The sequence below is a fragment of the Neophocaena asiaeorientalis genome, unplaced genomic scaffold, assembly GCF_003031525.2.
Source record: "Neophocaena asiaeorientalis asiaeorientalis breed wild unplaced genomic scaffold, Neophocaena_asiaeorientalis_V1.1 scaffold275, whole genome shotgun sequence".
NCBI lineage: Eukaryota > Metazoa > Chordata > Mammalia > Artiodactyla > Phocoenidae > Neophocaena > Neophocaena asiaeorientalis.
This window is the reverse complement of record NW_020173679.1, coordinates 679,334-695,448: the sequence shown is the minus strand read 5'-3', so window position 1 is coordinate 695,448 and position 16,115 is coordinate 679,334. Positions and strand designations below refer to the sequence as shown.

Genomic DNA, 16,115 nt, shown 5'->3' with positions numbered 1-16,115 from the left:
ACCTTTCATGTATCTATCAATTGATGGACATTTGTTTTTCCCTGCTTTTTAGTTATTATGAATAATCCTGCTATGAACATCTGTGTGCAAATTTTTGTGTGGGTGTATGTTGTCATTTCTCTTGGGTACATACCTATATACCATATATATAGCCATCCTAGTGGGTGTGAAGTGGTAACTCATTATGGTTTTGATTTGTTTCCCTAATGACTAATGATGTTGAGCAACTTTTCATGTGCTTGCTGGTCATTTGTTTATCTTCTTTGTTTTTTTCTTGTTTGTTTGTTTTGTTTTTTGTGGTACGCGGGCCTCTCACTGCTGTGGCCTCTCCCGTTGCGGAGCACAGGCTCCGGATGCGCAGGCTCAGCGGCCATGGCTCACAGGCCCAGCCGCTCCGCGGCATGTGGGATCTTCCCGGCCGGGGCACGAACCCGTGTCCCCTGCATCGGCAGGCGGACTCTCAACCACTGCACCACCAGGGAAGCCCTGTTTATCTTCTTTGGAGAAATGTCTATTCAAATCCTTCGCCTATTTTTAAATTGGGTTGTTATCTTTATTGTTGAGTTATAAGAATTCTGGACCCAAGTCCCTTATCAGACATATGATTTGCACATATTTTATCCTATTCTGTGGGCTGTCTTTTTATTTTCTTAGTGGTATTGTTTGCAGCACAAAATTTTTAATTTCGATGAAGTTCAATTATTTATTTATTTATCACTTGTGCTTTTTTTGTAGTATCTAAGAAACAGTTGCCTAACCCAAGGTCACAAAGATCTACTCTTATTTTTTCTTCTAAGTTTCTTCTGAATTTTATAGTTTTAAGCCTTACAGTTAAATCTATCATCCATTTTGAGTTAACTTCTGTGTATGGTGTGGGGAAGGAAACCAGTTTCATTCTTTTGCATGTGGATATCTGATTGTTTCAGCACCATTTTTTGAAGACCTCTTTCCCTATTGAATTATCTTGGCACCCCTGTTGAACTATGATCCATTCTGGTTAATTTTTGAATATGGTGAGATGTATGGATGAAATTATCTTTTTTCCCTCCCTCCCTCCCTCTCTTCCTCCCTTCCTTCCTTCCTTCCTTCTTTCTTTCCTTCCTTCCTTTCTTCCTCTCTTTTCTTCATATTGATAGTCAATTGTTCCAGCACCATTGTTGAAAATCCTCCACCGGGGCTTCCCTGGTGGCGTGGTGGTTAAGAATCGCCTGCCAATGCAGGGGACACAGGTTTGAGCCCTGGTCCGGGAAGATCCCACATGATGCAGAGCGACTAAGCCTGCGCGCCACAACTACTGAGCCTGCGCTCTAGACCCCGCAAGCCACAATGACTGAGCCCGCGTGCCACAACTACTGAAGCTCATGCGCCTAGAACCCGTGCTCCGCAACAAGAGAGGTTACCGCAATGAGAAGCCCGCGCACAGCTACGAAGAGTAGCCCCTGCTCTCCACAACTAGAGAAAGCCCGCATGCAGCAATGAAGACCCAATGCAGCCAAAAATAAATAAAAGAAAGAAAATCCTCCACGGGATTGCCTTTGCACCTGTGTCAAAAATAAATTTTCCATAAATGTATAGGTCTAATTCTGGATCATCTATTCTGTTCCATTGATCTATTTGTCTATCTTTATTGTGGGCCTCTCACTGTTGTGGCCTCTCCCGTTGCGGAGCACAGGCTCCGGACGCGCAGGCGCATCGGCCATGGCTCACGGACCTAGCCTCTCCGCGGCATGTGGGATCTTCCTGGACCGGGGCACGAACCCGTGTCCCCTGCATTGGCAGGCTGACTCTCAACCACTGCGCCACCAGGGAAGCCCTCAACCTACAGTCTTGATTAAAGTAACTTTACAAGCCTTAAAATCAGGTAGTATAAATCCTGCAACTTTGTTCTTTTCAAAGTTGATTTGATATTCTAGGTCCTTTGCATTTCCATATGAATTTTAGTGTCAGCTTGTCAATTTCTACAAGAAAAGTCTATTAGGATTTTGAATGAGAGGGCATTGACTTTATAGAGCGAATCGGGGGGATTGGCACCTTAACAGTATTCAGTCTGATTCATAAACATGGTCTGTCTTGATTCCTCTGGGCATTGTTTCATAGTTTTCAATGCACAAGTCTTCCATATATTTTGCCAGATTTATCCCTAAATATTTTATATTTTTGGATATTATTGTTAAAGTATTTTTTTCAATTTCATTTTCCAGTTGTTTACTGCTAGTAAATAGGAGTACAATTTTCTTGTATTTTCATCTTATATCCTTCTCCCTTGCTACTAAACTCAGTTATTGGTTCTAGCAGTTTTTTTGTAGATTCTACAGGATATTTTTTTTTACATGGACTATCACATTTATGCCAATAGAGACAATCTTACTTCTTCTTTTCCAATCTGAATGCCTTTCATTTCTTTTCTTGCCCTAGTGAACTGCTTAAAACCACCAATAAAACATTGAATAGAAGTAGTGAGAGTGGAGATTCTTGTCTTGTTCCTAATCTTAGATGGAAAAGTAATCAGCCTTTCCCCATTAAGTAGGATGTTAGCTGCAGGGCTTTTTTTTGCAGACGCCCTTTTTCAAGCTGAGGAAGTTCCCTTCTCTCTCAGTTTTCTGACAGTATTTTTCAAAAATCAGGGACAGATGTCAGAGTTTGTCAAATGGATGGTTTTTTTGCATTTATTAAGGGGTTTTCTTTTTTAGTCTGTTAATAGTGTCTTTTTAGTCCGTTAATCATTGATTGATTTCTTAGTATAAAACTAAACTTTCATTCCTCACTTGATCATTTTGTATTTTCCTTTTTATATTTTGTTGGACTCTGTTTGCTAACATTTTATTAAGAATTTTTACATCTATGTTCATGAGAGATATTAGTCTATAGTTTTCTTTTCTTGTAATGTCTTTATCTGGTTTTGGTGTCAGAAGAATAGTGGCTTAATAGTATGAATTGGGAAGTATTTCCTCCACTTAAATTTTCTAGAAGAATTTGTGTAGAATTGTGTCCTCCCAAAATTCATGTTGAAGCTAACCCCCATTATCTCAGAATAGGGTTTTAATTGAGTTTAAATGAGGCCATTAGGGTGGTCCCTAATCCAATCTGACTGTTTTTTATGAGAAGAGGAAATGTGGACACACAAAGAGACAGGAGGGAGGTGCATGCACAGAGGAAAGACCATGTGCGGAGCCATCTGCAAGCCAAGAAGAGAGGCCTCAGAATGAAACCAACCCTGCCGACACTTCAGTCTTGGACTTCTAGCCTCCAGAAGCATGAGAAAGTGAATTTCTGTCGTTTAAGCTACCCAGTCTATGGTACTTTGTAATGGCACCCCTAGCAGCCTGACACAATTAGTATTATTTTTTCCTTAAGTATTTGGTTGCATTCACCTGTGAAGTCATCGAGACCTGGGGTTTATTTATGAAAAGGTTTTAAACTGCATGTTCAATTTGTTTAATAGATGTAGGGGCTATTTCCAGTTGAATGAATTCATGTTTTTCAAGGAAAGTGACTGTTTCATGTTAGTCATTGAATATACCGCCTTACATTCATTTTAACACAAAAAAATGACAGACAGTAAAACCACCAGTTATTCTACTGTCTAAAAATAACCACTGCTAATGTTTTGCTGTATATCTTCCAGATAATTTTTATGCATGTGCCCATCCACCCCTCAACAACCACCCCTCCTTTTGTTTTTAGTTTCCAACAGTCTTTTTTTTTTTAATTGGGGTATATTTGCTTGAAAATGTTGTGCCCACCCCGCTTTTCTTTTGTTTGTTTTACAAAATTGCTATTACCTTTAATATCCAGGGTTTTTGTATCGTTAAATCTTTGAAAACATAATTATGGATGGATGGTTAATCATTTGCTTAACTAGTTCCCTAACTTAAGTGCTTCTGATGGAGGAGCGTCGTAAAGAACGCCACAGTCAGCATCCTCTTTCCTTTGTCTCTGGGAGCTACTCAGGTTTGTATCTTGGTTTATAGTCCCAGAAGTGGAACTACTGGGTCGACCAGTCTATTGTTGACCTTAGATATTGAGCACTCTGCGATTGGGGGAGGGGGGAAGGGAGGGGGAGGGAGCGCCCATCCTCCCCTCAAGGCACCAAGCCCAAAACCAACGCAGCCAGTGGGAGTGTGTGATGAGAAAATGGCACAGGACTAAGTAGAGGCTCTCAGGGCCTCCCCCACCGCTACCCCCCCCCCAACCCCAGCCATGGCCTCCTTGGCATAGATCTAAGTGCCTCCTGGTTACCTGCATGTTGGCGGCTGTATCATCAGTATGTGGACTGGACTGGGCCTTACTTCTTGGTTTTTCCTCCTTTGGAGTGAATTAAGAGGCATCTGCAAAAATCAAAGCAAGTACTGAACTGTGCAGGCAAGTGAAGGCAGAGACCAGCCTCACCCTCCCGTCTCCACGCTCTGTTCTCAGGGAGCTCACAGTCCGATTGGGCAGATGCAGCCCCTGTCCCAGGAGAACCCCTGGCTTTTTTGGAGGAAATGATAGTCCCCTGTTCTCCAGGATCCCTGGTTTGAGTGCAATGTCAAGACCCACAGACCGAAACACATACAGGTGCCTACAAAAGACTGTATAAGCAAGCACAGGTCAACACCTTCCACATAGGGATGTGTGATTGGATGCAGTGGGGCTTTCCTAGGATAACTTCCTGGGAAAGAGAAGGGCCTGGACCCGCAGAGAGGAGGTTGGGCAAGGGAAGGGTGAGGGCTGGGAGAACGGGGAAATGACACGTGGGATTGGCCAGCCGGTTGGTTTGTTAGAGCCAGAAGCGCAAGCTGGAAAAGCTGGGGGTAGGAAGGGAAGTGCTGGTGGTGGGGAGGGGCGGTTCCCGTCTGTTCTTTGCCAACAAGTTTGGGACCATTGGGAGGGAAGGGCCAATGGAGACGATTTGGAGTTCTCATTTCCAATGCTACTCTTCTTCCCCCCTCCCTTTTTCCCCTCCCACCATCTCAGTTCACCTCAAGGCTGGAGAACAGGCCTCTGCTTGGTAACAAAGAGGTCTTTATCTGAGCACCTGCTGCATGCCCCCATAGCACACAACACCTGTAATCTGTTATTATCTGTGAGCAGAATCCTTGCTTGGTGATGCCCGGTTATACCCATCTTACAGCTGAGAACACAGAGGCCAGGGAAGGGAGCTATCCTACCAGGATCTCAGAGTCAAGAAGTCAGGGTGCTGGGATCGGAGCCCCTGTCTGTGCAACGGTCCACACTGCCGGGGGCTCCCAGGGCTGAAGCCCCCCTCTGTTCCTCCCTGGCCCCGTCTTTCCCCCACACATGCCACCCCCAAAAAGAGGCAAATGGCACTGACCCCCAGGCCACCAGGATCTCAACCAGAGGTGACTGGGCCCCCCAGGGCACATTTGGCATGTCTGGAGATACCTTTGTTGTCACAAATAGGGGTGGCGGGGGGAGGGAGGAGGAGAGGAGCATGGGGAGGGGTCACTACCGGGTCCAGTGGTGGAGGTTAGGGATGCTGCCCAGCCCGCTAGGATGCCTAGGGCGGTCCCCACCGGAGAGGTGTCGGGTCGCATGACAGCGGTGGTGGCGCAGAGTAGCCCTGTTCCAGATCTGCAGGCTCGCCCTTCCGAATGTGAGCTGGGGGCTTCCTGCTGGATGCGTGTGCCCGGTGCCCCTCCAGTCTTAGCCAGAGGTGGGCACCAGCAGCTTGCAGATGTGGGTAGGCAGTTCTCTGCAGATTCTGGACTAAAGCCCTTCCAGATGTGAAGGGATGGCTTACAGATGTGTGCACATCCACACGGAGGGCCTTCCGGGCAGAGCCTCTCCTTGACTCAAACTTGCTTGGTCTCCTTGAACTCTTCTCCTCCTAGGCCTCAACTTCTGGGCTTCCATGTCCATCTAGGCATTGTCCAGTTTTAGCATGACATCTGCTAAGTCACTTCAGCCAGGATCCCTCATCCTTGATATCTGATGGGGTTCCTCAGCCAACCCCCCACCAGCCCCAGGTGATGTCTGATCACCCTGCCTACCTTCAGCAAGAATCCTATTAAGTGGGTTTAGCCAGAATCCCCCCAACCCTGATGTTTCCTCTTAGGATCCCATCCTCTGACCCCCACGCTGTTGCCTTGGCTACAAATTCCCACTTTTCTTTGTTCTGTTTGGAGTTGAATCCAATCTCTTTCCCTCGCCGCAAGACCCCATCATAGCAGTCCCTACACTATACAATGGCCCCCTTGAATAATTAGTCTGCCTTGCTGTCCTTTAACAAGTGTCACTGGATAATTTTTTCATCCTTTTCAGATGGGAAGAGAGAGAACTTTGGGCTAATTTCCTTTCAGATGCCGGGGGAAGGGCCACCTCCTCTTCAGGTGCATCAACTCCCACGCCCCGCAGGCCCGAGCACCCTGGAGTGGGAGTTACCAGGCAGCTGTGGGCAGGGCCGTGGGGGGAGGTGGCGCCTCCTTTTTCTAGGCCGTGTGTCACCTGCGTCCTGCCCTGGGGCATTGCCCCGGCACTACTCTACCACTGCAACAGCGGGAAGCTGGGGCCTGCTCCCTGGAGACTTTGCGGTGGATCGCGGCTCTCCTTGAGAGCCCTATGTTCCTGGTCCCCCCAGAACCCGGAACATGGCAGATGGGGCTCAGGCCAACCCCAAAGAGTTCAGGAAGAAGGGGCTGGTTAGACACCCCTCTGGGTGGAGGGGCCCGAGCCTCAGGGCCTCTTCTCCTTTGAGAAACTCCAGGTACATGCCTGCTTCCCTGGGATGGAGCCCTCCTTGGAGAGCAGCAGGGATGAGGGTGGGGAACTGGCTCCTAGAATCCATTTCTTCGGAAAGGAGAGCTCTGAGTCTCTGATGATGGCTGAGATATGTCATTGCCTTTTTAGCACTACAAGGGCCTTTGGGATCATCTAGCTAATCCTTATAGGCACTTGAGGCCCAGAGAGACTAAGGGATCTATGGATGATCACACAGCATTTTGGAAGTAGAACTGCAGCTAGAACGCAGGGACCCAGGTCTCTTGGCTCCGGGAGCAAGAGGCAGCCAGCAGGTTGGGTCACGTGACTCCCTGGCATGCATATGGAAAGGGGTTGGTTCTGATCTGTGACAAGGTCCAACTCCATGAGACAGGAGCTCCCTGTCTTGGAAGCTGATTCTTGCTCAGAGTGGGAGGGAAGGAGGCTCCTGGTGCCTCTGGGCTCTGCCATCCTGGGGGCTGTCCCTCCAGGAGGTACAGGCAAGGGGGAGGTGCTCAGATCTTCCTGGAGGAGCTAATCACAAGGCAAGGGCAGCAGGAAATGGGGCATCAAGAGATGGCGTTGGGCTTCCCTGGTGGCACAGTGGTTGAGAGTCCGCCTGCCGATGCAGGGGACACGGGTTCGTGCCCCGGTCCGGGAAGATCCCACGTGCCGCAGAGCGGCTGGGCCCGTGAGCCATGGCCGCTGAGCCTGCGCGTCCAGAGCCTGTGCTCCGCAGCGGGAGAGGCCACAACAGTGAGAGGCCCGCGTACTGCGAAAAAAAAAAACAACAAAAAAAGAGGTGGCGTTGACCACACCTGTAACGAGGTCCAGGAGGGAGCCGCAGGCCAGGAACCCCACACAGGGGGAAGGGACGGACCCAAGACCAGGGTTTCTTCCTCTCTCAGGTCTTACCTGGGGATGAAGATGTTCATCACCATCGCATCCTGGCCAGCTGTGGTGACTGAAGGTGCTGGGAAATTCCTGCTTCCTCGACACCCACAGCCTTTCTGCTGTGACTCACCCACGGGCCACAGGACCTCAGGCCTGCCATTGGGTCTCTGCTTCCTGGCTCTGCCCCTGCCTGGCTTCATCCCTTCTTTGGGGCTCTTTACTCCTCCAGGCACCTGTAAACATACCCGGGCGGTTGACATTTACTATTTACGAGCCTCAAGGATGCAGGGCCCACAGCTGAGCAAGCCTCATAAAGTGGTGGTGGTGGCTTGGCATCAGGGCCCTTAGGGACACCGGGGTGCTTGTGTACATAGGAAAACGTGTTTGTGTACGTGTGTACATGCAGAGCTAGTGAGCTTGCGTGCGGATAGCCGCATGTATCTATGTGTGTGTGGGTGTGTCCGAGCACATGGTGATGTCTATGTGTGTAACACACATCAGCATGTTGTGTAAGTGTGTGTTCACAGTGGCGTGTGTGTCTCTAGAGCGTGTATATGAAAGTAGGCTGTACACATCTTCGCACGGCAGGTGTGTAGCAGTGTCTGGGTATGAGATGTATCGGAAGACATGGAGCAGGTCTGGGGGTCTTCTTCCTTCTTTCTGGGGGGCCCCACCCCCCGGACAGCCGACCGAGGCTTCTGACACACAGGCAGGCGTCCTGGTGGCAGTTGCCCTGTGTAGGCGGAAGATGGGCTGAATGTCCCACTGGCTTTCTGTCCACCTGTTCAGCATTCCCTGAACCCAGCCAGGTTTGAGACGAAGGAAGAAAATATCGGAAACGAAAGAAGGTTAAATGTGGCCAGACGTGAGAAACAATTGGTTGAATTCAGGTGAAGTGACTTGTTATTTAGAACGTAACCCCTTGAGTTCAGCCCGGCCCAGGGGCCTGGGACAGAGGCTGCAGCCTGAGTGAATGCAGGCTTTGTTTCTTCCGCTCGGAGTGGAATGTGCGCGTGGCCACTCTGGGTGCTGTGTGTGTGAGAGAGGGAGTGCGTGTGCACGTGTACGGGCATGGGGGGTGAGTGTGGGTCTGCTTGTGGGACTGTATGAGTGTGGGAGGTATAGGGGAAGGGCAGGCCTGGCCCAGGGGCCCAACAATTCCTGGGAGGGGGCACCATGGGGGCAGCGAGGGTCTGGTGCGTGCCAGGCCCTGAGCTGGGCGCAGGCCTGCCCAATCTCTGGGGGCTGGGATTGTTATTCCCATTTTGCAGATGGGAAAACAGAGGCCTAGGGAGCTTTAGTTCTGGGCCTGCCTCTGTCTGACTCTAAAGTGAGTGTGTGTATGCGTGTGTGAGGTTGGCGAGTACGAGAGTGTGCGTCTATGTGTGAGGTGTGTGAGAGCACAGGAAGTATGGGTGGGTGTGTGTCTGCGTGTGTGTGTACACTTGTGTGGTGTGTGGAGGAGAGTGTGCGGTGGGTGAGTGTGGGTTTATGTCTGTGTGTGTGTTAGAGTGTGAGTGTGTGTCCATCCTGTGTGCGGATGGGTGAGTTTTAGGCAGGAGCTGATGGCTGGGGGCCCTGGGGATGGAAGCTGCCCCTTACCAGGAGTAACACCTCCAGGATGTGGGAGTGGGGGTGGGCGTGAGGAGGCCAGGACGTCACAGAGGGCGATGCGGCCGGTGCCCTGCAGGGGAATGACTTTCTTGGCTGCTCTCAGATTTGGGAATCAAGTCAAAGAATTTAGGCAACCTGCCTCCGGCCGCACAGCGCTAATGGAGAGACCAGTTTGCAGATCCGGGTCTGTCTGACCCCCAGGCTGCTTGGCACACATTTGATTCCAGCAGCAAGAGCCCTGCAAGGCAGAAAGGGTGGGGGGAGAGCTAACCTTCCAGGGGACCCCTCTTGGCCTCACCTTCCACTCTCTTCAACAGCCCAAGTCAGAGAGAGGCCTACAGGATGCAGGGGCCCCTCTCTCCCTGCCCCGGACCTAACATAGCCATTTACAGGCTCTAAACCATCCTCTTAAAATTGTCTGTCATTTCTCCCCACTCCTTCTTTGTTTCCTCTCTCGTGTGCTACTTATTCTCCGTAATGACGAAAATCCTGGAGCCAATAGACAGGAAGACACAGGTGGAGCAGGGTTCCTAAAATCAGCTCTCTGACAGGGAGGGCAGGCCTGGCCCGGGGTCCCAACAAGCCCTGGGGTGGGGGGCACCATGGGGGCAGTGAGGGTCTGGTGCGTGCCAGACCCTGAGCTGGGAGTGGGCCTGCCCGATCTCTGCAGGCTGGGATTGTTATTCCCATTTTGCAGATGGGAAAACAGAGCCCCAGGGAGCTTTAGTTCTGGGCCTGCCTCTGTCTGACTCCAAAGTCTGTGCTCTTCCCACAGGCACGTGGAGGTGGTGAGTCCCTTGTCATCACTAGCGATGTTGGACAACCACGTCTCCAGAAACAAGTAATTTCGGCCTTTGGGTTTGCATCCAGGCTCTGTTTCTGAAATTCTTAGCTTCCTCCCTCTCCCAGTACATTTCCTCTTTCAGGCCGTGGAGCTGGATGGGGGATGCGGAGAGAGTTAGGGTTAGGCTGAACTGGGTGCCTAGCGCCAGGCACAGATGGAGGAGCCCGGGTTGGGGAGGCGTCCCAGCTCTTGGGGCACACAAACCCGCGTTCGGGTCTGGGCTCTGCCACTCCCAGGCTGCATGACCTGGGCAAAGCTTCACCTTTCTGAGCCTCAGTTTGCTCATCCATAAAATGGGATGACAGTGGCCCTCCAGCCTGTGTGGGTGGCGGCCTCACCCAGGTAAGGACCCGAATGCCAGGCTCGATGTTGACTCAGCAGGGAGCCAGCACATCTGGGAGCCCAGGAGGCAGGGAAGCAGGGGAGGGGAGAATATATCCCTGGGGTGAGCGGCCTGAGGACGCTGGGAAGCTGATTTTGCTGGTGTAGGAAAGGTTGTTGCACTACCTGTGAGACAAGGACAAAGGGGAAGAAATATATACGTGTATGTGTGTGTGTGTGTGTGTGTGTGTGTGTTCATTGAATGACGCACTGGCCCCAGGGCCATGTGGGGCCGCTGAGTCCCTGCTAGGAGCAGAGGAGCCAGGCCAAGCCAGAAGGGCCCAGAATTGTGTTCAGTAGGGCATGTGGCATTTGTGAAGCCCCTTAGAGTGTATAAGGCACTGGGCTCTCACTGGCTGGGTCCAAATTCTGCTTCACCTCTTTTCAACCATGTCGTCCTGGGGAAGTTACTATACGCTCTGGGTCTCGGTCTCCTCATCTGTAAAATGGGGATAATATCAGCACTCTGTAGGGTTGCAGGGAGCCCTTGATGAGTTAATGCATGCAAGGGGCATAGGACAGTGCCTGGCAAATGCTATTACTATATTCTCAGGGCCACGGGCTCAGCGTAAGGATGTGTAACGCATCACACCGGCTGCTACGTAGATTGCACCCTCCTCCTGCTCTGCTCTCCCTCTCCTGCTCCCTCTGTCCCTTCCCCTTTCCCCAGCCCTGGGGTGTTGGAAGGACAGCCAGTCAAACAGGAGAGGCCATGCACAGGGCAGGGAACTCACAGCACCCCCTGGGTTCTCTCGCAGTCCTGCCCACGGCCCACAGCAGCCTGCTCAACCTCAGGTCCATGGTGGAAGCCAACACAGGGAGGAACGCCATCTTGTCCTTCGTGGGCTACGGCTGCTACTGCGGGAGGTGGGGGGGCATGGCCTGCCCATGGATGAGGTGTACTGGTAGGTCCTGGAGAGTCTGGTCTGCTGGAACCGGGCAGGGACGGTAAAGGTCAGACTGTCTCCATCTCTGAGAGGTGGGAGACGCCCCTTCCCCCAAGGAGGAGGCTTATTTGATGAGTTAGTGGCCAGAAGCCTGACCTTTGACCCGTGTCCTCCTCAACCACCTTGGATCTTTTCTTTTCTTTTCTTTCATTTTTTTAAAAGTGTATAACATTGTGGGTTTTTTTTTTTTAATTCTATCATTGGCGTGTTTATTTTATTTTTATTTCTTTTGGCCGCGAGGCTTGTGGCATCTCAGTTCCCCAACCAGGGATTGAACCTGGGCCCTCGGCAGTGAAAGTGCAGAGTCCTAACCACTGGACCGCCAGGGAATTCCCATCTTGGACACTTTCCATTGTCCCTTTCCAAGGTCTTAGGCTTGGAGGCATTTGAACTTCCATTCTCACCGGAAGGAGCCTTTGACCTGTCTCCAAATACACATGAGAGCAATAGTCACACAGCTTATACTTGACAAAGGCAAGGGCTGTGACCACTGGCCCCTCAGACTGGAGGCTCAGGTGGACAGGACTGTGCTTCCTCCGTCAGACTGGGAGTTCCTGGAAGCCGTGGCTTATCCTTTGCTCCTGTCCCCCGCCCAAAGCACCAAGTCTGGTATCAGTGGAGGCTTCGTGAATGCATGTTGACTAATTGCCTCCCTCCACTAGAGGGGATGGGACAGCCACACCACATTTGCTCCCTGTCCCCCATCCCCAAGCCCCACTTAACTCTCCAGGCCTTTGTGTCTCCCTGGCCATCGTGCATAGCCAGGTATAGCCCCTGCATCTAGCCAGTCTCTTCCTACTTTGAATTCACCCAGGCCCCTCCCTCCCACCCTGACCCCTCCTGCAGCTGCAGCCAGGGCTCCAGGGGGTGGGGGGGGGGAAAGCTAGGGCTCTGGGCGGAGGGCAAAGGGAGGGGATCACAGACAAGAACCTGGGGCACTGGCCTGGTTCTGCCTGGCTGTGTGACCTAAGGCAAGTAACTGCCCTCTCTGGGCCTCAGTCTGAAGATCTGACTCGTGAGGGACAGGAACAGATGATCATGGTAGAGGTCACTGCCGGTGGGAGAGGGGCCAAGCCTGGCTATGCCTGCCTGCTCTCCTCTCCCCACCCCTACGTGCTGCCATGCCCACGACTGCTGCTACCAGAAGCTCTTTGACCTGGGCTGCCACACCTATGTGGACCACCATGACCACACCATCGAGAACAACACTAACACTGTCTGCAGTGAGTCCCTCTCCCACCATCGCCCTTTCCCCTCAAGAAAGCGTGTACTGCCAGCCCCCTCAGCCTGTGCTAGGGCCGTGGGTCAGGTTACCAGATGAAATACAGGATGCCCAGTTAAATTCAAATTTCAGGTAAACAATGAAAGATGCTTTTATGTAAGTATATCCTAAATATTGCATGGGACATACTTATACTAAAAACTAAATGTTAGCATAAAATTAATAAGTATTAGTATGAAATGAAGAATTAGCATAGGTATATCCCATGCAATATTTGGGATATACTTATACTAAAATATTTATTGTCTGAAATTCAGATTTAACCAGGTACCTTGTTTATCATTTGCTTGTTTGTTTGCCAAATCTAATAACCCTGGCTGTGGCTCTGGCACATCTCCCTGATGTGCTCGGAGCCCCCAGGCTTGAATTGGTCCCCAGGTTCTCCAGTCGCCGAGATTCTTAAGCTTCGGAGAGCTTAGGGAGTGATCCTGATTCAGTGGGTCAGGTCTTGGCAGGGTCCAAGACTCTCTGTTTTTAATCAGATCCTCAGGTGATCCTGAAACTTTGTGTCAGGCTGGCATGGGAGTCAGGGGACCTGGGTTGGAACCCACGTTCTCCCAGCATGTATGACCCTGGGCAGGGTCCTTCCCCACCTGGCCTCAGTCTCCCCATGGGTACATTGAGGGGTTTGGATCTGAGCAGACCCATTCCCTTCTAGTTCTGTCATTGGGACCCCAGCAGATGAGGTGGCCCCATCCTAGACACCCAGGGTTTCTAGGGATTCGAGGTGTTGGAGCCAGGCCTGGCAGGTTCCCTCCTTTACCATGGATGCATTCCCCACCTGAGGGGCACAGCATCCAAGCTGATGGCCCAGGTGTCCCTGCCCAGCTCCTGCTAGTGCCCCACCCTGGGGTAGCAGGTGTCCCTTGGCCCAGCCCCGTGGGCAGCCCTGGGCTCCCTTTGTCTCCTTATCTTCACCAGGCTGTGTGTCATCCCTTACTAAGAGCTCACAAGCAGTGCCAGCTTTGCAAAGATACTTAAGACTCCCGTTCTCTGGGAAGGAGTCTGGTGGGGAACTGGGCACATCTGGGGACCTTTGGCAGCCCAGGGCTGTCTGGTCCTTATATTCTGCTGTTCAGATGTGCGGTGGAGGGTCTGGCTTGAGAGAGGAGTTCATTAAGGAATCTCCCTCCTCAACCCCCAAGACAATGGACTAACCCAAGCAGTGGTTTTCACACTGGGTTCTAGGGATTTCTGGGGTCATCAGGTCAACTGCTGTGAGAGCTAGTGGGGGGTCGGTTATCCCTGGATTGGTGGTCCAGCTGCCTCTTTCATGTATTTTGTAGCTCCAGTGGCTTCTCTTTCAGCTGTTTAAAAAAATTTTTTTTTTATTCTTATCTTTTTTATTTTGGCTGCACTCGGTCTTTGCTGCGGCGTGCGGGCCCCTCTAGTTGCAGCTCTCGGGATCAGTTGCAGTATGTGGGATCTTAGTTCTCCAACCAGGGATCGAACCCGGCCCCCCCTCCGGATTGGGAGCGCAGAGTCTTAACCACTGGACCCCCAGGGAAGTCCCCTCTTTCGGCTGTTTGATATATTAGTCTTTGGCCAAGAGTTTCACGTCAGAGAAGGTATTCTGCTGATGGAGAATTTGCAAGTTTGCAAACAATTGGGCTAGTGGGTGGTTCTCGAGAGGTGTTCCCCAAACCTGCAGCATCAACAGCACTTGTTAGAAGAAGCTCTACGGGTGGGGTCGGGCAGCCTTGGTTTTCAGGAGCCCTCCAGCTGATTCTAATGAGCACCTAAGGATGAGAACTATGGGGTAGATGATTTCTGAAGGCCCATAACAACAACGACAGCATTTGCTCCCCGGGACGCACCGAGCTAAGCTCTTTACAAGTGTTTTTCTCACTCCGTCCTCACCATGAACTCCCTCCAGGGTGGCTGTGCTGTGATTCTGTGCTTGAGAGAGGCCTGCGATGGTAGAAAGTAACTGGGCTGGGGGTTGAGCTCCTGACGCCTGAGTTTCCGTCCCAGCTCTGCCTTGGGTTTGCTGGGTGACTTAGGCAAACGCACCCTTTCCTGGGCCTCAGTTTCCCCCTCTTGACATTGTTCTGTTGGGCTTCAGGGGTTCTCTGTTTCCCACGCACCAGGGGCACCTGGAGGGCTGTGAATGCAGAGGCTGGGCCCCGAGTGTCTGAGCCTGCAGGCCTGGGGTGGGCCCGATGCCGGTGCTGGTGCTGTTGGCCCGAGACCACCTTCTGAGGTCCACTGTGACCTCAGAGTCTGTGTGCTCCACTCCCCACAGGCGAGCTCAACCAGACAGAGCGTGACCAGCAGACGTGCGAGTGTGACAAGAGCGTGGTCCTGTGCTTCCAGAAGCAGACGTACAGGGAGGAAGGAGCATGGCAACCACCTCAACATCTACCGCCAGAGCCCCACGCCCAACTGCAGCATCTACGGGCCATGCCCTCCACCCCTCCCTAGCGCCCTCTGGGGGCTGACAGAGAGGAGGGTTGGAGGTTCCAGTCCTGGGGACCAGCCAGATGGAGCAGGTGGAGGTGGGGGCGGGTCGGGGGCCCCTGGGCTGCCCTCCTCCCTGGAGCCCTCCAGCGAGACTGGCCCCAGAGTACTCAGAAAGGCCGGGGCCCTGGCCACCTGGCTCCTCCAGCCCAGACCTGGGTGTGGCTTCATCCTGCACGTGGCAGGGGGCATGTGCCCTGTTGGGGTCTCTCCCGAGTGTGGAAGGCAAGACCTGCGAAAGACTGGGGGCCTCTGAGGGAGGGGGGCCTCTCACTGACACTAGCTTGACGTCCTCAACCAGGCCCTCAAGGCTGGGGCCCGGAGTCTTCGAGAGCCAGACCTGGGGCGGCCAACATGGGCCCAGAGCTTGGCGTGTCCTAGGACCAGGTTCCCAGGCAGACAGAGCGCTGGTCACAGGCCTGGTTCTGGGGCCCCTCGGCTGCTCCCAGGGGATGACTCAGGGTGACCCCTGCTTTGGGAGCCTTGCAGCCCTCCAAAGCCCCACGAAAAGAGCAGGTGGCCCCATCCTGGCCTTTGTCAAAGGAGCACATGAGTCCCAGCCCAGACACCACAGGATGGTCACGGGGCTAACGTCCCAGGCCTGAAGTCTGGCCTCAGTTACCCAGAGAGCCTCAGAGCACTGGGCACTGACAGAACCCACATGCACCGCCCCCAGGCGCACAGGGACCGAGATGGGAGCACACTCAGATGTGTCCCCACCACTCGGGTCCTCTGCCAACCCATTCATGTCAGAGGAACACCCTGGCCACCGCCCTGCAATGCTGAACTGCTCTGAGGGGCGCCCTGACCCTGACAAACACAGGAGGGGGAAGCCCCAGGCCTCCAGGCGCTCCCCCTGCATCTCTCCCCGCGCAGCAACCAGGCCAGGGCGTGGAAGGGACCAGAGCACTCTTTCCCCGGGCAAGGAGAGGCGAGGCTGCAGCCTGGCCACAGAAGCCCTCTCGATGGGGAGGAAGCTGGGAGCTGGGACCCA

General features: G+C 52.4%; 1 protein-coding gene across 1 annotated transcript; it reads left to right on the top strand.

Annotated features, from left to right (window-relative positions):
• The first annotated feature begins 6,590 nt into the window (after window positions 1-6,590).
• On the top strand, window positions 6,591-15,377 carry PLA2G2F (phospholipase A2 group IIF). Its single transcript, XM_024749980.1, is given in 7 exon segments — window positions 6,591-6,706; window positions 7,608-7,669; window positions 11,191-11,297; window positions 11,300-11,337; window positions 12,493-12,602; window positions 14,907-14,998; window positions 15,000-15,377. Coding segments are annotated over 7 exon segments (903 nt in total).
• The last annotated feature ends 738 nt before the right edge of the window (window positions 15,378-16,115 follow it).